Source organism: Pipistrellus hanaki (genome assembly GCF_964339955.1).
Source record: "Pipistrellus hanaki genome assembly, chromosome: 15".
Classification (NCBI taxonomy): domain Eukaryota; kingdom Metazoa; phylum Chordata; class Mammalia; order Chiroptera; family Vespertilionidae; genus Pipistrellus; species Pipistrellus hanaki.
Genome location: NC_140517.1, coordinates 51,448,293 through 51,472,118, shown reverse-complemented (window position 1 = coordinate 51,472,118; position 23,826 = coordinate 51,448,293). Strand labels below are relative to the sequence as shown.

Sequence of the window (23,826 nt, the reverse complement as noted above, 5' to 3'; positions counted from 1 at the left end):
TGTGAGTCACTCAGGACGCCATGAGCATGCACATGGGTGAGGGGGGAGGAATGTGCATGACGGACACGGGTGAGGGGGGAGGGGTGTGTGTGACGGACCCAGGTGAGGCGAGGAGGGAGGGGTGTGTGTGACACCGGTGAGGTGGGAGGGGTGTATGTTGGGTACGGAGGTGCTTTGCAGGCGGAAGGGGCCCTAGACCTGGTGCTCAGCATCTGCCTGTCCCCACTGCCCTTGCTGAGGGATACACACAGTCACTCTGGAACCCTAATAAGTGAGCAGACGTCCGGGTCCCCCGGGGCTGGTGTCTCCTGGGAGGGAGGCGGCCCTGGAGGAGGAGGAGGAGGAGGAGGAGGAGGAGGAGGAGGAGGAGGAGCATTGAGCAGGTGTGTGAGGGGATGGGCTGTGAGGGTCTCAGAAAGACAACGTGTGTGGAGAGTGACTACCACGTTTGGACAGGTTCAAGCCTCAGACTAATGAGAGGGCACTCCCCTCTCGTGGCAGAGTCACGTGCAGGTCCCGGCTCGGAGGGCAAAGCTACTCCCAGCACAACTATAGCCAAAGGCTGTGGTTGTCAGCTTGACTTTAGGGCCCGAACCTGGGGTCCCAGGTGGCTGAGTGAGGGGGGCTGCGGGAGGTGCAGCAAGTGCTGCCACAGCAAAGCTGGATGGAGTTCTGGTGCACGGAATTGAGTAGACTGGAATCCCGGGAGAACATTATAAACATTTGCCAAAATCGGTTTGGCTCAGTGGATAGAGCGTTGGTTTGTGGACTGAAAGGTCCTGGGTTCGATTCCGGTCAAGGGCATGTACCTTGGTTGCGGGCACATCCCCAGTAGTAGGAGGTGTGCAAGAGGCAGCTGGTCTATGATTCTCTCTCATCGATGTTTCTAACTCTCTATCCCTCTCTCTTCCTCTCTGTAAAAAATCAATAAAAATATATTTAAAAAAATAAATAAAATTAAAAAAACATCTTCACCACGCCCTTCCTTTGCCTCCTGGAATCTGGCTGTAAAATAAAGACCCAGCTTGCAGGCTGTGGCACTGTCTCTCCATCAGAGGGCAGTGTCCCACCTAGCCCCAGCTTTGTTCTCTTGTCTGTCTTATTGAATCTTTCACACACCCCACGCCCGCCCCCTCAGGTTCACCCCGGCTGTACTGAGCATAGCGCAAAAGTGTATGGTTTCCTCTGTCCCCATCTCGCCAGGACCGTGTGACCTTTGACGACGTGGCCGTGTACTTCTCCCGGGAGGAGTGGAGGCTCCTCGATGAGGCTCAGAGAGGCCTGTACCACCATGTGATGCTGGAGAACTTGGCCCTTGCCTCCTCTCTGGGTAAGACTCTCACCCTCTCCCCGGGAACTTGGACTAGGCTCTGCCCGGCCTCCCCCTCCTTTCCCCAGAGGCTGCTCTGTGGACCCCCCCATGCTCCACTGTGGACCCCAGGCCCTGCCCTCTTCTCTCTGCTGCAGCCCCACTGCCTGCTGCACTGAACTCTCCTCGTAGGGATGGAATGCAATGAGCCTAATGGCGTCCACCATGCTTTCCCGCTCCCTGGCCTGGGCCCTGTATCACCATCCAAGGTCTTTTGTTGTTTTTCTAATGCATTCAGCCACCGTGTATGATTTGACTGAAGAACGTTTAAGTACTTGAGGATTGCTATCTTGTCAGTTTTTGTCTTGTTGTTTTATAGTTCCTCTGTTCATTTTTTTTTTTTTTTTTACTCTCTTGCTATCTTTATGAATTCATGATTTTACACAGATGTATGCTTTAATTCCTTTCCCTATATTTTTGGTTTATCTAATGTAGGCTTTTGCTTTGTGATGAGTCTGAGGTTAACGAAAACATCTTATAACAGCGTGTTTTAATCTGATAAGAATCAGTCATATACAAAAACTACCATTCTCAGTTCAATGGGTGTCGTTCCTTGCTTGATTCATGTCAGGACACATGTCCTGGTTGCTGGTTAGACCCCTGTGCAATAGGCAGCTGATTGATGTTTCTCTCTCATCGATGTTTCTAGCTCTCTATCCCTCTCCCTTCCTCTCTGTAAAAATCAATAAAATATATTAAAAAAAAAAAAAAAAAGGAAGCCATAGACTCATTTCTTATTTTAAAAAAAAATATTTTATTGAGTTTTTTTACAGAGAGGAAGGGGGAGGGAGAGAGAGTTAGAAACATCCATCATAGAGAAACATCGATCAACTGCTTCCTGCACACCTCCCACTGAGGATGTGCCCTTGACTGGAATCGAACCTGGGACCTGCCAGTCTGCAGGCCCAAACTCTTTCCACTGAGCCAAACCGGTTAGGGCCATAGACTCATTTCTTGAATGCACATTTATGATGGTGTCATTCTCAGAGTCAACCTGTACTTCACCTGATTTTATTTGCATTCAGGTAACTGCTGTAGAGTTGAGCATGCACAAGCAAACTGTGAGCAGAGTGTTTCTGTAGGAGTGTCTCGGGCCAGCCCCTCCAAGGCTACTCTGTGTTTCCAGAAGACCCACTTCTGTGAGAGCTGTGGTCCAGTCTTGAGAGACATATTCCATTTCCCTGAGGACAAAGGATCTCCACACAGCCAGAACGTGGTCAGGTGTGGAGTGTGTCAGAAAGAATTTCACTTTAGAGCAAAACTCCACAAACACCAGAAAAAGAGCACAAATTATTTCGCCTGGCGAGAATATAAGAAACCACTCAGGCCCAGATGGACTCATGGTCAGGACCAAGACGTTCGCACTGCAAGACAGTGTGTTATATGCAGTGAATGTGGGAAAACATTCAGAGATCAATCCTCATTCACCGTTCACCAGAGAGCGCATACAAGTAAAAGCCTTCACGTGTGTGGCCAGTGTGGCCAGTCTTTTAGGCGAGCGTCAACCCTCAGTCAGCATCGGAGATTTCATTGTGGGCCAGGGCAGTCCAAGTGCGGCAACTGTGGGAAGTCCTTTCACCCAAAATCTGTCCTCATTTATCCCTGGAGAAGTCACACCGGGGAAAAATGTGAGTTGTGCCGTGAATGTGCGCCATCTTTTAGCCAGAGCTCCATCCTCGTGCGACAACGGACAGTTCACTCTGGAGAAAGGTGTTATGAGTGCACGCAATGTGAGAAGTCCTTTAGAAGAAAATTTTACCTCATTCTGCATTGGAGAGTTCACACTGGAGAAAAGTCTTACGAATGCTGTGAGTGTGGGAAATCTTTCTCCAGGAGAACTGTGCTTATTCTACACCAGAGAGTGCACACAGGAGAAAGGCCTTTCCAGTGCAGTAAATGTAGGCGATCCTTTACCAGTAGCTCCATTCTCATTCTACACCAGAGAGTCCATACGGGAAAAAGGCCTTATGAGTGCAGTGAATGTTGGAAATCCTTCAGCCAACCATCTTACCTCACTCAGCATCAGATAGTTCATAGCGGGAGACAGTCTTATGAGTGCAGTGAATGTGGGAAAGCTTTTTCATCCGCCACCATCCTTAGTAACCATCAAAGAGTACACAGAAAAGAAAGACCTCATCAGTGCAGTGACTGTGGGAAATCTTTTATCCTAAGACAGCAGCTTCGTATACACCAGAGGGTTCACACGGGAGAAAGGCCTTATCGGTGCAGTGAATGTGGGAAGTGTTTCATCGCCAACCATATCTTTAGCTATCATAAGAAAATTCACACGGGAGAAAGGCCTTACCGGTGCCGTGAATGTGGGAAATCTTTTATTTCCAAGTCCAACCTCATGCAACATCAGAGGACACACACAGGAGAAAGGCCTTTTGCGTGCAGTGACTGCGGGAAATGCTTTTTCCGAGGCCACCAACTTCGTACCCACAGGAGAGTTCACACAGGAGAGAGGCATCGGTGCAGTGAATGTGGGAAGTCTTTTTCGTCCGGTTTTAATCTCAGAAATCATCAGAGAGATCATACGGGAGAAAAGCCTTATGAGTGCCCTGTGTGTGGGGTCTCCTTTACCACTCAGAGGAAGCTTCGATTTCATCGGGTAGTGCACACTGGAGAAGGGCCCTATGAGTGCCGCGAATGTGGGAAGTCTTACTCCTCTTGCTACTCCTTCCGGAATCATCAGAGAATTCATACAAGCAACAAGTCTTACGAGTGTGCAGAATGTGGCAAATCTTTTTCATCTGGCTCTGGCCTGCGTTACCATCAGAGCGTTCACACTGGGTTAAAGCCCCACGAATGCAGTGATTGTGAGAAATCTTACCTCAAACGCTCAGAACTCGTTCAGCATCAAAGAAGTCACACAGGAGAAAGGCCTTACGTGTGCAGTGAATGTGGGAAATCCTTTATGCGGAAACCTCACCTCCGCGTACACCAACGGGTTCACGCAAAACAAAGGCCTGAAGGTTGCCGTGAATGTGGGGAAAGCTCTAAGGATAGTTCCCAGTCCAGTTAACATTGGAGAGTTCACACTGGAGGTAGGCATTTGAGTCCAAAAATGGGGGAAATGGAAATTTTTTTAGCCATAATTCTTAACTTTTGATAACACTTGAGTCTATATTAGAAAAAGGTCTTAGGAGGGTAGTGAATTGTATTAATTGTTTTACCTGCATTTATGGAGTTGATGGTCTGTGAGTTCATAACAATGTGGGCTCTATGGTATAACAAGTGTGAAAAACATTTTACCCATGGCTTGACAGTCTTTCACCTCCAGAGAGTTCACCCAGGAGATGGCTTTATGAGTGCACCAAAGGTGTGAAATTTCCCCCCCAAGCATCTGCCTTATTACACAGTGTGAAATTCACACTGGATAAACACCATGCCCTCCTCCCCCACCCGTGTAAGGGAATGTGCAATTTTCTTGTTCCGTATAATGACCCTGGAAGAAGCCATGAGAAGCCATTTATGTGAATTCAGTCTCATACTTTCCGTTGTCACAGATGGGAGATTCTCCTTAAGTTTTAGTCATGTGGGAAGCATCCCCCCTACTTTATTTATTTAAATATATTTTATTGATTTTTCACAGAGAGGAAGAGAGAGAGATAGAGAGCCAGAAATGTCAATGAGAGAAACATCGACCAGCTGCCTCCTGCACACCTCCCACCGGGGATGTGCCCGCAACCAACGTGCATGCCCCTGACCAGAATCGAACCTGGGACCTTCCAGTCCCCAAGCCGACGCTCTATCCATTGAGCCAAACCGGTCTCGGCCAAAGTGTCCTTTTTCTTGTTAATCCTCACTCAAGGATATTTTTCCATTAATTTTTTGAGAGAGTGGAAGGGAAGGGGAGAGACAGAGAGAGAAACTTTGGTGTGAGAGAAACACATCTGTTGGTTGCTTCCTGCATGTCGGGACCAAGCCCGCAACGGAGGTCCGTGCCCTTAATCGGGATGGGACTCATTTTCCTTCAGTTCATGGGCCAGAGCTCCATCCATTGAGTCAAACTTACTAGGGCAGGAATTATTGCTTTCAATAGTGGAATAGTATTTCCTGTATTTTTTTAAATTGTTTTTGTTATGCACAACATTACAGACACATCATACACTTTAAAGAATGATGTGCAGTGTGATTACGCTTCATCACTTCTGTAATTGAGGTATTTAGTAGTATAATAAAAGCTTGCTTTTCAGTGTTCACCCATTTTCCTGGTCTATCTGGGGTTTGCTTGGCTGCAGCAGGACACAGAACTGCACCCGGAGGTATGAAGATGTATGGGTATTTTTTTTGAGCCTCAGCCTTCCTGGATGCCAGAGAGAAGAGATGGGTGATCAGTCTCCCCACACCTCAGACCATGCAAACTGGGTTGAAATCCCAGATCTTTGACAGTCACCAGGAAAACAGGTAAATGATCCATTCTCTAGGCCTCAGTTTTCTTTCTTTCTTTCTTTCTTTCTTTCTTTCTTTCTTTTTTTTAAAATACATTTTATTGATTTTTTTACAGAGAGGAAGGGAAAGGGATAGAGAGTTAGAAACATAAATGAGAGAGAAACATCGACCAGCTGCCTCCTGCACATCTACTGGGGATGTGCCTGCAACCAAGGTACATGCCCTTGGTCGAAATAGAACCTGGAACCTTTCAGTCTGCAGGCAGACGCTCTATCCACTGAGCCAAACCGGTTAGGGCGAGAAAAATAAAGTTTAATTTTTTTAAATATAGATTTTATTGATTTTAGAGAGGAAGGGAGAGGAAGAGAGAGAGAGAGAGAAACATGAATGATGAGAAAAAAATCATTGCTTGGCTGCTTCCTGCATGCCTCCTACTGGAGATCAACCCTGAAACACAGGCATGTGCCCTTGGCTGGAATTGAACCTGGGACCTTTCATTCCGCAGGCTGATGCTTTATCCATTGAACCAAACCAGCTAGGTTGAAAAAGAAACTTTAATGATGAGAATCATAGATCTGTTCCCTCCTGCACTCCCCCCAACTGGGGACCAAGCCCACATGTGCCCTGACTGGGACCCATGCCCTCACTGGGAAGTGGACCTGACCCTCCTGGTTCATAAGTGGACGCTCAACCACTGAGCCATCCTGGCCCACGCCAGCCAGGCCGCCTGTGGTTCTCTGTGTCAAACACCCTGTTGTTGTGAAGCTCGGATAAACCACTGGGTTTGCAATAGGTACCTTAAGTGGGGGGAGCAGGGAGACCTAACCCATCCCAGTGGTCGGCAAACTTAGGTTCTTTGGCCCCTTGAGTGTGGCTCTTCCACAAAATACCACGGCCTGGGCGAGTCTATTTGGAAGAAGTGGCGTTAGAAGAAGTTTATGTTTAAAAATTTGGCTCTCAAAAGAGATTTCAATCGTTGTTCTGTTGATATTTGGCTCCGTTGACTAATGAGTTTGCCGACCACTGAGTCCTGTCCTAAAGTCATTATTGTCAGATTCAAGTGTTTGCTGCAATTTACAAGGAGCGGGCCCCTCACTCAGGTCGCAGCTTAACCACAGGGTTCCTCCAGGGGCGCCCATCCCAGTGGCCCAGGAGGCTGAGCTCCCTTCTATGTCCTTTCAGCTCCGGAAACTACACTCCCCAGAAGGCTTTGCGCCGAGTTGAGGCCGTCACCCTTCAGGATGACAGCGTTACATGGAGAGCCCCCGGGCTGGAGGCGGGACTTCCGGCGGCCTCCCTGCAGCCGTCGATCTTTGCAGGTTAGCTTCCGCGGGTTCCGGCGCCAGAGGCCTCATTTCAGGTAACAAAGCGCCAGCGGCGGAGCCCTCCTCGGGGCACGGGTCCGAGGCGGGGGCCGAGACCGGGATCGTCAGGTCCGCGCCGGGTCCCCGCCGAGGCCGATGGCGGCGGCCGGGAGGCGCCCCGCTGAGGTGAGTGTCCCCGGGCCCCGCGGGTCACATTCGGGCGGGAAGCCGGGAGCCAGCTGCTCAGGAAGATCCGAGGCCATGGAAGCTTTTTTTAAATTTAATTTTATTTTTTTCCCTCTGCATCTGGGTCCGGGCGGAGGTGGTGGGTGACTCCCGGGGAGAGAGGACCGTCTGCGGCCCCTGAGGCCCCGGGAGGAGGAGGACCGGGGGCTCCGCGGGCGGAGGAGGCGGGGGAGGAGGTGACAGCGGGCACGGCTCCCGCCTCCCCTCCCGCTCGGGGTCCCCGGAATGTGGGGGCGCTGAGAGGGCGGGGCGTCTCCGGGTCCCTGTGCCCGGCGGGGAGGGAGGACGGGGAGGGGGCGCGGGCCTCTGAGCTGCGGGAGCTCCCGGGGCGGATGAGGACGCGGGGCCAGCGGTGCGGAGAGGCCTGTCCAGCGGCGGCTCCCGAGTGCGTGGCTGCGGGGGCGCCACGGGGACGGGAGGGGCGGGGTGCGGTCTGCAGAAGGCTGTGCGCAGTGCGGGGACGTGGGAGTTAGGGTCCCGGGACCGAGCATGGGGGTCTGCCAGGTGGAGCCTGAGCCCGGGCTGGGCGGTGCCCTGTCTCACTCCAGAGACCCCGAGGGGGATGCATGCCATGATGGTTCCATCTCTGTGCCCTGCTGCCCGCTGTGGCTGAGGGAGGCCCGCAGGCATGCAGGGACCCTGAGGATGGGGGGCCCCCTGGCCTCTGCCCCCTGTGGGGTTCCTCTGAGGGGAGCTTTGAGGGGAGTCGGGGTAGATGCCTGGGGAGAGGGGCTGCGGGTTCTCGGGCACAGATGGTCACGGGGTCCTCTGTCCCCGTTCACAGGCCGCGGTGACCTTGGAGGACGTGGCCGTGCGCTTCTCGCGGGAAGAATGGAGGCTGGTGGACGAGGCTCAGAGACGCCTGTACGTGCGTGTGATGCTGGAGAACTTTGCCCTCGTGTCCTCTCTGGGTAAGACTCACAGCCTCACCTGGGACTCGGGCTGGACTCTCCTCCCTGCCCTCTCGGCTCTCTCAGTCCGCGGGCCTGGACCTCAGCAGGGCTGCCTCCCCGGTGCGGGGCGGCTGCTGTGCTGCTGGGCCTGTGGGTCTGCACTGCCCTCCTCTCCCCTGCGCTCCCAGTGCTGAGCCCTTTGGGAAGGATTCAAGGTCAGTCAGTCGCATTATATTGAGCTTCACGGATTCTCAGTGTCTGGGCTGATGTGTCCGGACCCATCCCCCTCCGTCTCCCTGGGGTGGTCCCTTCCTGTCCCGGTCAGTCCTCCTGCCTGCCTGTGCCGGGACTCGCAGGTGTGGTCTGGGTCGTGCTTATCTGAAGCCGGGCTCCTCTTCAAGGCTCTCCTTCACAGCGTGTGGTATTTAGGTCTGTCTTCCTTTTCTGTTTCCCAGCCTGGTTGCAATACAGACTTGTGTGTATTAAAGTGTACAGTGGGCGGAAACCGGTTTGTCTCAGTGGATAGAGCATCGGCCTGCGGACTGAAGGGTCCCAAGTTCGATTATGGGCATGTACCTTGCCTTTACAGTTATTCAAAGTATGTATGCATTTTTGGTGGACACCCTATAAAAGGCTAATATGCAAAGTGTCCCCTTGGGAGTTCTATCACTTGCTATGATGTGCCCTGACCACCACGGGGCAGAATGGAGCAAACGGAGGCTCCGGCCAGCAATCTGAAGGCCCCAATCAGCCTTGATCGCAGGCCAGGCCTATGGACCCTACCCATGAATAAATTTTGTGTGTTGGAGTGATGGTCAATTTGCATATTACTTTTTTATTAGATAAGATAGAGGCTTTGTGCACGGGTAGGAGCCAGCTGATTTGCCTTTACTTGGGTTTGTAGGAATAAGGGTGTTTTTTTTGTGTGTGTTTTTTTAAGTATTTTTTTTATTGATTTCAGAGAGGAAGGGAAAGAGATAAAAACATCAATCATGACCCCTAACCGGTTTGGCTCAGTGGATAGAGCGTCTGAAGGGTACCAGGTTTGATTCCGGTCAAGGGCATGTACCTTGGTTTCGGGCACGTCCCCTGTGGGGGGTGTGCAGGAGGCAGCTGATTGATGTTTCTTATGGATGTTTCTGACTCTATCCCTCCCTTCCTCTCTGTAAAAAAAATCAATAAAATATATTTTTTTAAAAAAAGCATTCCTCATATTCGCCTCCTTGGATGCCGTAACCCTGGTCCACCTTCAAGGGCAATAACCAAAAGGAAAAAAAAAAACAAAAAACCTCATTTTATTTATTTTATACAAACTCAGTGATTGGAAAGTCTGGCTTATAAAGAGATCTCTGAATTACATTCAGATTCTCCATTTATATGTGTTTTACAAATCTCAAGACAGTGCCCTATTCTGTTCGGCTCAGTGGGTAGGGCCTCAGCCTGTGGACGGAAGGGTCCCGGGTTCAATTCCGGTCAAGAACACATGCCTGGGTTGTGGGCTGGATCCCCATATGGGGCATGCAGAAGGCAGCCGATCAATGGTTCTCATCATTGATGTTTCTCTCTCTTTCCCTTTCCCTTTCTCTCTGAAATCAATAAAAATATAATTTAAAACTTAAGTTAAAAAAAAAAAAAAAAGATTGACCTCAAGTTTTCCCAAAGCAGAGCGTGTCTGGGGACACATTTCATCCAGCAGGCGGCCCCAGGCACCTGAACAACATCACAAAAGTTGCCCTGGGACACCAGACCCCCGACTGGGTAGACATTGCCCTCGGTGTGTTTGACCCCTGAGGCCCTGACCCCCACTGGGCATCTGGTAGACATTGATCTTTGGGAGGAGCTGGATCCAAGGTACGTGCTCTTGACTGGAATTGACCTAGGACCCTTCGGTCCTCAGGCCAACATTCTATTCACTGAGCTAAACCAGCTGGAGCCTTAATACTTAATTTAGATGCTCTGATATGCAGTGCATATAGTCATATAGTTGTTACATTTTTTAAAAAAATTATTTTTGTTGATTTCAGAGAGGAAGGAAGAGGGTGAGAGAGATAGAAAAATCAACGATGAGAGAGAATCACTGACTGGCTGCCTCCTGTACACCCCCTACTGGGGACTGAGCCCTCAACCCGGGACCCTTCTGTCCGTGACTCTATCCACTGAGCCAAACTTGCTAGAGCAGTTGTTACATCCTCTTTTTTATTTTTTTAAAAGAATTCTTTTTTTAAAAAAATATATTTTATTGAGTTTTCACAGAGAAGAAGAGAGAGGGATAGAGAGTTAGAAACATGGATGAGAGAGAGTCATCGATCAGCTGCCTCTTGCACACCCCCTACTGGGGATGTGCCTGCAACCAAGGTACATGCCCTTGACCGGAATCGAGCCTGGGACCTTTCAGTCCGCAGGCTGATGCTCTATCCGCTGAGCCAAACCGGTTTTGGCCATCCTCTTTTTAAAAAATATATTTTATTGATTTTTTTTTTTTGCAGAGAGGAAGGAAGAGGAATATAGAGTTAGAAACATCAATCAGCTGCCTCTTGCACACCTACTGGGGAGGTGCCCACAGCCAAGGTACATCCCCTTGACTGGAATCAAACCTGGGACCCTTCAGTCCGCAGGTCTGCAGGCCGACGCTCTATCCACTGAGGCAAACCAGTTAGAGCTGTTTGTTTGTTTTGAAAAGCATGTCATACAGCCCTAGCCGGTTTGGCTCAGTGGAAAGAGTGTCATCCTGGGGACTGAATTGCCAAGGGCACATGCCTGGTTTGCAGGCTCCATCCCCAGTAGGGGGCGTGTGGGAGGTAGCCAATCCATGATTATCTCTCATCATTGATGTTTCTCTCTCTCCCTCTCCCTTCCTCTCTAAAGTCAATTTAAAAAAAATATGTATATATTTTAAAAATATATGAAGAAATGCATGTCATACATTCATGCCTACATGTGACACATGAATATACACACACACACACACACACACATATTAGAGGCTCAGTGCATGAATTCCTGGATGAGTGGGATCTGGCCAGCCTGCCCAGGGAGAGAGACATGGGTGGTTGGCCGCCTGCCTGCTGGCCGAACTCCTGGTTGAGGGGACAATTTGCATATTAGCCTGTTGTTTTATAGAATATACACTGAGTGGCCAGATTATTATGCGTTCAGATATCATAATAATCTGGCCACTCAGTGTGTGTGTGTGTGTGTGTGTGTGTGTGTATTTGTTTGTTTGTTTGTTTTATTTTCAATCCTCACCTGAGGATATTTTTCAATTGATTTTTTTAGAGAGGGAAAGACAGAAATATTGATGCTAGAGAAACGTAACAATTGGGTGCCTCCTGCATGCACCCCATCCAGGGCTTGGTCCTGGACGGACCTTGCAACTGAGGCATGTTCCCTTGACCGGAATCAAACCCAGGATCTCTCGGTCCACAGGTGGATGATCTATCCACTGAGCCAAACCGGCTATGGCTGCCACGTGAGTATGTGTGATGGGGTTCTCCCCTCCCTTTAGTCGACGTGTACTTCACCAGCATTTCCTTGCGTTCAGGTTGCTGCTGTGGAGCGGACGATGCGGAAGCACACGGGGAACAGAGGGCTTCTGTGGGCGTGTCGCAGGGGAAGAATCCCAAGGCAGCCTCGTCTTCCCAGAAGAGACACCCCTGTGGGCGCTGCGGGCCGGTCCTGAGGGACGTTTTCCACTTGGTGGAGCAGCAGGGGACGCAGCACAGCCAGAAGCTGCTGCGGTGCGGGGCGTGCGCAAAACGGTTTTATTTCCGTGTAAACTGTCACCCGCCTAAGGAGCAGCCCGAGGGAGAGGAACCCTTCGGAAGTAGTGCCGACACGGCCTCATTCTCAAAGAACTGCAGCACCCACATGTCAGAGAAGACCTTTAACTCTGAGCAGGGTGAGAGGGACTTCCTGCCCAGCTTGGGACAGCAGCAGCAGCAGCAGCAGCTCACTCAGACTCGGGAGGAGACAAACGAGGGAACTCTGTGTATAACTCCACAAAGCAGAGCAAGCCTGGACACTTCTGGAGAATGCAAGAAAGCTTTGAACCCCCAACATGTGCTTATTCAGGACCAGAATGTCCACACGGCAAGACCATGTTTTGCATCGGGTGAATGCGAAAAACCATTCAGGTACAAATCCTCCTGTGTGAGGCGCCACAGAGTCCACACGGGAAAAGGCTTTCACGTGTCGGGCAAACGCGGGAAATTCTTTCTCGGAAGCTCAACCCTCCGTCAGCATCGAAACACTCATGCAGGCCCGAGGCAGTACACGTGCAGCAAATGTGGAAAATCCCTAAGCCACAAGCCTGCCTTCCTTTATCCCCGGGGACGGCACGGTGGAGAAAACAGTTACGTGTGCAGTGAGTGTGCACAGTCTTCTGGTCCTGCCTCTGCGTTCCTTCGCTATCAGAGAGTTCACACCGGAGGAAATAAGCCTTATAAGTGTAACTGCTGTTCCAAGTCGTTCACCTCAGTGGCTGGTCTCAGTTACCACCAAAGCGCTCACACGGGAAAAAGGCCGTACGTGTGCAGTGAATGTGGCAAGTCTTACATCACTCCCACGGCCCTTCGCCATCACCGTCGAGTTCACCCCGGAGAAAGGTCTTACGACTGCGGCGAGTGTGGGAAATCCTTCAACAGCCGGTGGAAACTCGTGCGACACCAGAGGATTCACACGGGAGAGAAGCCTTACGCCTGCGGCAGGTGTGGCAAGGCTTTCACCAACAGCTTCACCCTCCGGTACCACGAGCAGGGCCACCTGGGGACGCGGCCGTACGAGTGCGGCGAGTGCCGCAAAGCGTTCACCACGAGCTCCGGCCTCCGCTACCATCTCAGCCTTCACACGGGGACCAGGCCTTACACCTGTGGCGAGTGCGGCAAGTCTTTCATCTGCCGCTCCACCTACCGGTCCCACCAGAAAACCCACTCGGGAGAAAAGCCCCACGCCTGCCGTGACTGCGGGAAATCCTTTACCCGACGGAGCAGCCTCCTGTATCACCAGAGGGTTCACACGGGGGAAAGGCCCTTCGAGTGCAGGGACTGTGGGAAGTCCTTTGCCAGGATCTACGCCCTGCACTGCCACGAGAGAGTGCACACGGGGGAAAGGCCGTACGCGTGCAGCGAGTGCGGGAAGTCCTTTCCCACAAGCAGCAGCCTCGGGAAACATCGGAAGGTTCATCCGGGAGAAAGGCCGGGCGAGGGGGGCGAGGCTGGGAAATCTTTCGCCAGCGGGGACCTCTTCTGTTACCGGCCGAGAGTCCACGCCAGGGAAAAGCCTTTCGCGTGCAGCCAGTGCGGGAAGTCTTTCTCCTCGGGCTCCTCCCTCCGTTATCACCAGCGTGTCCACACGGGAGAAAGGCCCTACGCATGCGGCGAGTGCGGGAAGACGTTCGTCTACGGCGCCAAACTCCGCTACCATCAGCGCGTCCACACGGGCGAGAGGCCATACGCGTGCGGTGAGTGTGGGAAGACGTTCATCTACAGCGCCAAGCTCCGGTACCACCAGCGGGTCCACGCGAGCGAAAAACCTTACACGTGCGGTGAGTGTGGGAAGTCGTTCATCTACAGCTCTACGTTCCGTTACCACCAGCGCGTCCACACTGGCGAGAGGCCTTACAAGTGCGATGAGTGTGGGAAGTCTTTTATCTATGGCTCCAAACTCCGTTACCACCAGCGAGTTCACGTGGCAGAGAGGCCGTGAACGTGCTGGGAGTGAACAGTGTCCTGCTCCGTGTCGCAACACGTGAGGGAACATTTCGGGGAGTCATTTGTCTGAATTAAAACTCCTTTATATCTGACTATGCACCGTGGGGAGATTCCCCGTAAGTTTTTTGTATGTAGGAAGTGTGTGTGTGTAAGTAGTTTTTCTCATTCCGACTTGCCCAGGACTGCTTCTCAGTATACGGCGCTCCTACAGTCTGAGGCTAATTCCTTTCACCTTTCCGCCTGGCAGGTCACAGACTGTGTGGTAGTCAACACCTCAGTGTGCTTATGGAAGCTAACCTCTGGTGTCACAGATATTATGGCAAAATAGAAATGACCAGGGCGTCAGCTTTCCTATTATGACTAATTAGAGATCTGGTGCACAAAAATTGGGCACAGGGGTAGGTCTCTCAGCCCAGCCTGCACCCTCTCCAATCTGGGACTCCTCGAGGGATGTCCGACTTCCCGTTTAGGCCCAATCTCATAATCCAGGACTGCTGGCTCCCAACTGCTCGCTTGCCTGCCTTCCTGATTGACTAACCGCTTCTGCCTGCCAACCTGATCAACCCCTAACCATTCCCCTGCCAGCCTGATTGCCCCTAACTGCCCTTACCTGCGGACCTGGTCCCCTGCAGGCCTGGGTCCCCCCATACTGCCCTCTTCTGCATGCTTGGTCACCCCCAACTGTCCTCCCTTCCAGGCCTGGTTCCTCCTAACGGCCACCTCTGCTGGCAATCTTGTTGCAGCTATCTTGTGTGTTGGAGCGACAGTCAATTTGCATATTACTCTTTGACCATATGGGGCAGCCGTCTTGGGAGTTGGAATGACAGTCAAATTGCATATTTCCCTTTTATTAGGTAGGATTTGGACACGGACAAGCTGCAATAATGAATTGGAGCTTGCAGAGCATTGACTATGTGTTCTAAGGACATGTTCATCAAGGGTGATTATTTGTGATGAGATATCCCACCTTCCAGTTGATGAAGTTGGAACTGTCTGCTGCTCATGACTTTGGCTTACACAATAATTGAGAATTTACTCTTTAAAAAAAAAACAAAAAAAAAACATATATATATATATATATATATATATATATATATATATATATATATATATTTATTGTAGAGAGAGGGGGAGAGGAGGAGAGAAACATTGATCTATTGCCTCATGCACTCACTCCGACCAGGGATGGAACCTGCAACCTGAACATGTGTCCTGTCCAGGAATTGAACCAGCAACCTTTTGGTACATCAGACAATGCTCAACCAACTGAGCCACATTGGCCAAGGCAAGGCCTTACTCTATTTTTTAAATATATTTTTTATTGATGATTTCTGAGAGGAAGGCAGAGGGAGAGAGAGAAACATTATTGATGAGAGAGAACCATGGATCAGCTGCCTCCTGCATGCTGCCTGCTGCGGATCAAGCTCATGACCTAGGCCAGTGGTAGGCAAACTCATTAGTCAACAGAGCTAAATATCAACAGTACAACGATTGAAATTTCTTTGGAAAGCCACATTTTTTAAACTTCTAACACCGCTTCTTCAAAATAGACTCGTCCAGGTGATGGTATTTTGTGGGCGAGCCACACTCAAGGGGCCAGAGAGCCTCCTGTGGCTCATGAGCCGCAGTTTGCCGACCACTGGCCTAAGCATTTGTCCTAACTGGGAATGGAACCATGAACACCTGGTTCATAGGTCAATGCTCAACCATTGAGCCATACTGGCTGGGTGAGGTCTTACTCTTTCAGTTCTTTTTGTTGTTGTTTTAATCCTCACTGAGGATATTTTTTTCCATTGACATTTAGAGAGAATGGGAAGGAGGAATAGTTGGGGAGGGACAGAAAGAGAAAAACACTGATGTGAATGAGACACATTGCTTGGTTTCTCCTACACACACCCCAGCTGGGGCCAGGAATGGCCCATGCAACCCAGGTAAGTGCACTTGACCCAGGGAATTGAACCCATGACCCTTGGGTGCACAGGCCAGTTCTCTCATTACTGAGTCACACCTGCCAGGGCTTTCCATTCTTTTAAATTTCTTATTTGTTTTAATGTATATGGTTGTGTATAACCTGATTCAGGCTCTACAAGCATGCAGAGCATTTTAAGGCGGGAGAGGGTGTCTCAGAATTTCTCTGCTTATGGACAGAAAATAACTCGCCAGTTTTGACCAAGTTTGAGTGGCTGTGCACAGCCTCCCAGGAAGGACTGAAAGACTCTCTGGTCCTGATTTGGTGGCTGTGTGTTGGAGTCTTGGCGATGACTTTGAGGGAGCAGGTGAGATAGATCCTAAGGTACTTATGGGAGTGGTAAGATGTTTCCTTCAGCCCGGCCGGGTGTAGCTCAGTGGTTGAGTTAGGGTGGTTGAGCGTCAACCCAGGAACCAAGAGGTTACTGGTTCGATTCCCAGTCGGGGGATGTGCCCAGGTTGGGAGTTCCATCCCCAGTGGGAAGTGTGCAGGAGGCAGCCGATCAATGATTCTCTCTCATCGTTGATGTTTCTATCTCTTCCTCTCTGAACTCAATAAAAATATATATATATATATTAAAAAAAAAAAGATGTTTCCTTCACCCAAAGCAAATTATACCAGTACTGTCACGGGGATCTATCTCTTGGGTCTCCAAGTGTCACGTGCCCTGATTTCCACATGTCGCCGGGCTGTGGGTCTATGGTGGGAAGATCATTATCCAGGGAAAATCACAGTTGGTACAGAAGCAGGGCCCAATAGGGATTGGAGGAGACTGCAGCCAACCCGGGAGATCATCCCTCTTCAGAACATGCCTCTAGGAGTGTGCCTGTGACAGTGACTGCACCATTGGTGTATACACAGCTCAGGGCCCGCTGGCATGCTCATCTTGGGAAGCCAACATCATGGTCAGAAAAAACAAAAACAAGTCATCTTGTGCATTCCTGGAGCCTCTCGGTTATGTCCACCTCAAAGCCATTACTACAAAGAGAAGAAAAGAGCCTTGACTGGTTTGGCTCAGTGGATAGTGTCGGCCTACGGACTGAAGGACCACAGGTTTGATTCCGGTCAAGGGCATGTACCTTGGTTGTGGGCACATCCCCAGTGAGGGGTGCGCAGGAGGCAGCTAGTGAGCCACATGCGACTCTTTGGCCCCTTGAGTTTTTAGCAAAGGCTAGCGTAGGAATACCCTAATTAAGTTAATAACAATGTACCTACCTTTATATTTTAAGTTTAAAAAACTTGGCTCTCAAAAAGAAATTTCAATCATCATACTGCTGATATTTGGCTCTGTTGACCAACGAGTTTTCCGACCACTGGGTTAGTGGATTGTGTGGGCCTGAGGAATGAAAGGTCCCAGGTTAGATTCAGGTCAAGGACACACGCTATGTTGTGGGCTCGATCCCCAGTAGGGAGCATGCTGGAGGCCACCAATCAATGATTCTCGTCATTGATGTTCCTGGCTCTCTCCTTCCTTTCTGTTTGAAATGAATAAAAAATATACATGTTTTAAAAAGCATGAAGAATGGCAAAACCTTGGGTGACCATTCCCAAGAGCTCACCTTAATTCTGCTTTCTCAGACTTCACTGATAAGACTTCTCTGACGTCGTAACTGTTTTCACCATCCACCAATTCCTCACCAGAACTATTGCCTCATTACTATATAGCCCATTGTTAATAGCTTTCTGTAATTGTGCATTTTATTTTTGATTTTTTTAGAGAGGAGGGTGGGGGGAAACTGCAATGTGGAAGAGAAACATCAATAGGCTGGCATGACTCAGTGGTGGAGCATCGGCCCATGAACCAGGAGGTCACGGTTAGATTCCCTCAGGGCACATGCCCAGGTTGTGGGCTCCATCCCCTGCCTGGGTAGTGCAGGAGGGAGCGGATTCATGACTCTTATTGATGTTTCTATCTCCCTTCTCTGAAATTAATAATAAAAAAAATCTATATTTTTTTAAAAAAAGGTTGCCTAAGCCCTGGCCGGTTTGGCTCAGTGGATGGAGTATAGGACTGCAGACTGGGGAGGTACCGGGTTCCATTCCGCTCAGGGCATGTGCCTTGCTTGTGGGCACATCCCCAGCGGGAGGTGTGCAGAAGGCAGCTGATTGGTTTCTCTCTTCTATTTTCTAACTCACTATCCCTCCCTTCCTCTCTGTAAAAAATCAATAAAATATATTAAAAAAAAAAAAAAAAAAAAAAGGTTGCTTTGAAGGGGAGTGGAATTTGCCACCCCTTGCTCCAACTAAATGAGCCGCACAGGTCAGGGCAATTTTGCATTTTAAACCTTTTTTTTCCTTTTTATTTTTTTTCTGAGATAAATCTGACTGCCCAAGAAAGTGAGTCCCTGCAATCGCAAGAAAAGTGATCAATTACTTCCCAGTGAGGAGTTGAAATCCACGGAAGGCACTCCCAGCCCGCAAACAGAAACTTTATTAACAATGTCTTTTTCGTGATTCAAAAGCCTGGAATGGAAATAATTCTGGTGAAACAGCGGGTGGTGAAAACTCTGGAATGGCATGCTACTTTGGCTCTGCAGCCTTGGGGAGCAGGGCTGCGGGGGCGGGAGGGGGGGGGTTGAAGGGTTTGGGGGCACATCGGAAATAGTATGTTTTAGCTCCTGAGAACGAGCTAAACTTCCCAGAAGTTGGAGTTGCTGATGTCTCCAGAAACTTTGGTGAAAAGGACTTCGAGGTCCCTTCCAAGCCCTCGCACCCACAGACCCCGTTTCCCAGCGCCGGGCGAGTCCACATTCTCAGGCGGGAGGTCCTAGCCCAGAGCCAGCAACAGCATGAGACCGCGGGAACTACATTTCCCGGCGTTCTCTGCGTCGAGCGGCAGCCACGCAGGGCCAATGAGGCCCCGTGTTGGGAGGCGTTCCCCTGGCGTGGCCCCGAGCGTGGGGCGGGACTTCCGGCGTCCTCCTGTCGGCGGTCATTTTGGCTGGTTGGGCGTGTTCCTCCCGGCGGCGCTTCCAGAGCGCGGGGGTCGCGGCCGGGCGGACGCGGCGGGGAAGCCGTCGGAAGGGCCGTGTCCGCCGCAGGAAGGCGGGTCTGGGGCTCGGCCGGGGCGCCGCCGGAGAGGGTCCGCACCGGGGCCGGGACGCGCCCCGCCGCCCCGCTCCGCCCACAGACCCGAGGGCGGCGGCCGTGCCGAGGCGCCCGGCTGAGGTGAGCGCCGTCCCGCGGGGCCTCCCCGCTCCCCTGCGGACCCCGCAGCCCGGGGCCGGCGCCCGGCCCCTCCCGCCGCCCAGGCCCCGCGTCGGGACCGCGAGGCGCTCGGAGCGGGGGTCCCTCCTGTTCGCGGGCGCGGACGAGGAGGTGGGGCGCCCTGGTGGGGTGTGTCGGGCGCAGGGAGGGGGTGCAGCCTGTGGAACCGGTCAGCGCGGAACCGGGGACCGGGAAAGCCGGGGACCGGGAAAACCGAGGGACCGGGAAAGCCGGGGACCGGGAAAACCGAGGGACCGGGAAAGCCGGGGGGACGGGAAAGCCGGGGACCGGGAAAACCGAGGGAACGGGAAAGCCGGGGACCGGGAAAACCGAGGGACCGGGAAAGCTGAGGGACGGGAAAACCTGAAAAGTCGGGGTGCGCGGTGCCTGCGGGGCACTGGGGTGGAGGCCCGGGCGCGCCTGCATTACTGATCTGGGTGCCCTGCCAGCATTCTCCTCACGCCAGGGCGGGTTTATGGAACTTAATTAATTTGTTATCAACATTGACTGGCTTTGTTTTATTTTTTAAGCGAAAGTAAGAGTTTTATGGAGAGAGAGAGAGAGACTCCATCCGGGAGAGGACTCGGACCCGAGGAGGTTGCCCTGGTTGATTGACTTGAGAATGGACGGGAGAAAGAGACATGGTTTTGTTATTCCACTCATTTATGAAATCATTGTGTTTTGTTTTTTTTTCTTAAAAAAAAAAGATTTTATTTATATTTTATTTACAGAGAGGAAGGGAGAGGGATAGAGAGTTAGAAACATCGATGAGAGAGAAACATTGATCATTGCCTTCTGTACACCCACACTGGGGATGTGCCCGCAACTGAGGTCCATGCCCTTGACCTGAATCGAACCCAGAACCCTTCAGTCCGCAGGCCCACGCTCTATCCACTGAGCCAAACGGGTCAGGATAGTTTTGTGTGTTTGTTTGTTGTTGTTGCATGTTTCTGTCTAATTTTTCCAACACCGTTTATTGAAGGGTCTCTATTCCCATTGTATATTCTTTATTTCCTTTGTCATAGATTAATTGGTCCTATGTGTTTTTATGCCGGTATCATGCTTTTTAATTTATAGCCTTGTAGTATCATGGTTAAATCTACTCCTGGATATTTTATTATGCAGTGGTATATGGAATTTTTCTTAATTTTTTAAAATGATTTTTATTCCTTTTTTTCTATTTTAAATTTATTTTAATTTTCTCTTATTAGTTTCTCTTTCTGTTAGTATGTTATTGATATAAAATGCATCTGATTTCTGATAATTCATTTTGCATCCCACTATTCTGAATTTGTCAGGTTTTTTTTTTTAATTAATTTATTTTTTTATTTTTTTATTAAGGTATTATATGTGTACATATCTTACCAATTTTGTCAGTTTTAATAGATTGTTTTTGGTGGATTCTTTAGGGTTGTCCATTTATAGTATTATGTCACCTGCAAATAATGTCTGTTTTACCTCTTTTTTAATTTTGATGATTTTTCCATTGAGTATGATGTTAGCCTTTGGTTTGCCATGTGGCCTTCATTATGTTGCATTATGTTCCTTCTATTCCCAATCTACTGGATGCTGGGCTCTAGTTGGTATTTCTAGTAACTAAAAGGTCACTAATTCTATTCTGATCAGGCACATATCAAGGTTGTGGGTTTGATTCCCAGTCAGGGTACATATGGGAGGCAACTGAATATTGCTTCTCTCTCTCCCTCTCCTTCTCTCTCCAAAATAAATAAATAAATAAATATAGGATTTTAATTTTATTTACTTTTTAATTTAAGGGAGGAAGGAAGAGGGAGAGAGAGATAGAAACATCAATGAGAGAGAACTACTAATCGCCCCTCCCACATTCTCCCACTGGGAATCGAGCCCGAAACCTGAATATGTGCACTGACCAGTAAAGTAATCTAGAACCCTCCAGTCCACAGGCTGATGCTCTAACTAAACTAAACTGGCCACTGAACTAAACTGGCCAGGGCTAGATGTTGGATCTTGTCAAGTGTTTTTTCTGCAACTGGATATGATCATACAATTTTGTTTGTAGTATCATGTTAATTGATTTGCATATATTGAACCATCTTTGCATCCCAGGAATAAAACCCACTTGATCATAATGTGTGATCTCTCTCTGTTTTTTAATTTTGTTAATCCTCAGCAGAGGATGTTTTCCCATTGAGTGGAAAGGAGTGGGAGATACATCGATTGGTTGCCTCCCACATGCGCCCCCACCAGGGGATTAAGCTAACAGCTGGTACCTGCCCTTGACCGGAATTGAACGTGGTGCTCCTCATTCTCTGGGCCAACGCTCTATGCACTGAGTCAGACTGGCTAGGGCTTTCTGTTTTGTTTTGTTTTTAATCCTCACCCAAATATATACTTTTGTTGATTTGAGAGTGAGAGGAGGAAGGGAGAGGTGGAGAGAGAGTGAGAAACATCAGTGTGAGAAAGAAACATTGATAGATTGCCTCAAGCACACACCCCCGATCGGGGATTGAACCCACAATCCTGGGTATGTGTCCTAACGGGGAATCGAACCTGTAACCTTGTGGTGTATGGGACGACATCAGGGATGATCTTTGTAATGTATTGCAGAGTTCAGTTTGCTCTGTTTTTTTTGGAGGGTTTTTGGCCTATACCATTCCTTTTTGTGATGCCTTTGCCTGGTTGTGGTTTCAGGTAATGATGGCCTTGTAAACATGTTTGGAAGGCTTCCCTCTTGTTGAATTTTTTGGCAAAATTCACCTTCGATGTCATCTGGTCCAGGGCTTTTGTTTGTTGTTATTGTTCTGGTGGGTTCAGTGTTTCTCTTAGAAATTTTTGTCTTTAGGCTAATTTGTTGGCATTTACTCAGATGATCTATATCTATCTTCTATAATAATAAAAGGTAATATGCTAGTTAGACTGGCTGACCTTCCAGACGAAGCCGGTGCTGTGAGGGAAGCCCAGGTCCCAGGTGCCAGAGGGAAGCTGGTGCTAGCAGCCAGGGTGAGGAAGACCTCTTGCATTAATTTCGTGCATTGGGCATCTAGTGTTTTTACAATGCTTTTGTATTTCTGTGGTGTCATTATCATTTCTCTTTTGATTCTGATTTTATTTGAGTCCTCTTTTTTTTCCTTGATGAATCTGGTTAGTTTATCAATTTTGTTTATATTGTTCAAGAGCCACCTCTTGTTTTCATTAAACTTTTGTATGTTTTAGACTGTTTTGTTTACTTCCGGTCTGACCTTTATTCTTTTATTTATTGACTAGAGGCCCGTTGCACGAAGAGATTCGTGCAAAAGGCCTTCCTTCCCTTGGCTCCCAGCACCGGTTTTCCTCCAGCACCTGGGACCCAGGCCTTTGCTGCAGACTCTGGAGTCTGCAGTCTTCGTTTTCTCTCTGGCCAGAGTGCCGCTCCTATAGATTCCATGCCTCCCCCAACCCCCTTCCTCTCATAGCAGGCATCCTGCCCATCTGGCCACTCCCCATCTGGAGCAGCTGGGTGGCAGCCATCTTTCTCCTAATTTGCATATTCCCTCCTGTTTGGCTGGTGGGCATAGTGGAGTAATTTTAATTTGCATGTTTCTCTTTTATTAGTGTATTGTGTGTGTGTGTGTGTGTGTTATTTGAGGTAAAGCCTATATTGCTATATGATTTTTCTCAGAACTGTTTTGGCTGTGCCCCATAGATTGTGGGTCACTGTGTTTATTTTTGTCTCTTATCTTCCCCTCCCTAATTTGTTCTTTATAACATTGCTCAGCTGTTGGTGTTTTTTAATATAGTTTATTAATTTCAGAAAGGAAGGGATAGGGAGGGGGACAGTGACATCAGCGATGAGAGAATTACAGGGAATGGCATGGGTTCTGCCCCCGCAGGAACGGCCTCCTGAGCAGGTTGTAGGCCGATGCCTTTGTCTCGGCACCTCAGCTCCTGTTCTCTCCTCTCCTGGGCCTGAAGCTCTTGGTGTAGCTACTGACACTTTGTGAGAGTGACAAGCACATTTCCCTGGAATATTCCCGACAGAACGGAGAGATGCAGGAAATATTGTCAGCATCTGATTTCTTTATATATATATATATATATATATATATATATATATATATATATATATATATATATATATATTTTATTGATTTTTAACAGAGAGAAAGGGAGAGAGATAGTTAGAAACGTCGATGAGGGAGAAACATCGACCAGCTGCCTCTTGCACACCCCCTACCGGGGATGTGCCCGCAACCAAGGTACATGCCCTTGACCGGAATTGAACCTGGGACCCTTCAGTCCGTAGACCAACGCTCTACCACTGAGCCAAACCGGCTTCGGCTGTCAGCATCTGATTTCTGTGTAACGTGTTGGCCTCCTGCGTGGACTAATGGCTCTGTGTCCTGCCTGGCAGGTCGAAGCAGTGAATGCTGGACGCTCTCCGCACGGGACTGATCGGACCTTCCTGGGAAGCCAGAGCCACAGGTGCATCCTGACCCTGGTGAGCACCTGTGCTGCCTCATTCATTTCTGTTGTCGCCTGTGGGGGAGGGAGAAACCCTCCCGCCCTCCAGCGTCCTCTGGCTGGTCTGCCGACCGAATGGGGATAACACACAGGTGACAGAGGCTCAGCTCAGAGACACAGAGTGCGAGAGCGTCGGGTGTCGGAAGTGGGCTGTGTGATGGGCTCTGTGACTGTGGAATGGCTGACAGAGGAGTTGGGAGACATGGGGTACTTCCTGGCGTCTGAAGTCCTGTCTCCAAACACATAAGCGATCCAT

At 49.7% G+C, this 23,826-nt stretch overlaps 2 protein-coding genes across 8 annotated transcripts in view; both read left to right on the top strand.

Moving 5' to 3' along the window:
- LOC311633547 (uncharacterized protein) overlaps positions 1 to 14,005 on the top strand; it is a 24,867-nt gene extending 10,862 nt beyond the window's left edge. The window contains exons 2-5 of one of the 4 annotated variants that reach the window (XM_084906312.1): positions 1,204 to 1,330; positions 6,947 to 7,083; positions 8,099 to 8,225; positions 11,749 to 14,005. In XM_084906312.1, coding sequence (XP_084762438.1) covers positions 1,204 to 1,330; positions 6,947 to 7,083; positions 8,099 to 8,225; positions 11,749 to 13,910 — 2,553 coding nt within the window. In that variant the 3' untranslated portion in view covers positions 13,911 to 14,005. Of the gene's footprint in view, positions 1 to 1,203; positions 1,331 to 5,154; positions 5,780 to 6,946; positions 7,255 to 8,098; positions 8,226 to 11,748 lie in introns of those variants that run through there. The other 3 variants (XM_084906313.1, XM_084906311.1, XM_084906314.1) reach the window with 3 other exon arrangements.
- The window catches only part of LOC311633543 (uncharacterized protein), a 90,844-nt gene that overhangs the window by 62,059 nt on the left and 4,959 nt on the right, over positions 1 to 23,826 (top strand). The window contains exons 1-2 of one of the 4 annotated variants that reach the window (XM_084906302.1): positions 18,793 to 19,052; positions 23,461 to 23,547. Coding sequence is in view for 2 of the 4 variants with exons in the window: in XM_084906300.1 (XP_084762426.1) it covers positions 23,461 to 23,557 (97 nt within the window). In the remaining 2 variants the exon portion in view is untranslated. Of the gene's footprint in view, positions 1 to 18,792; positions 19,053 to 23,460; positions 23,558 to 23,826 lie in introns of those variants that run through there. The other 3 variants (XM_084906301.1, XM_084906299.1, XM_084906300.1) reach the window with 3 other exon arrangements.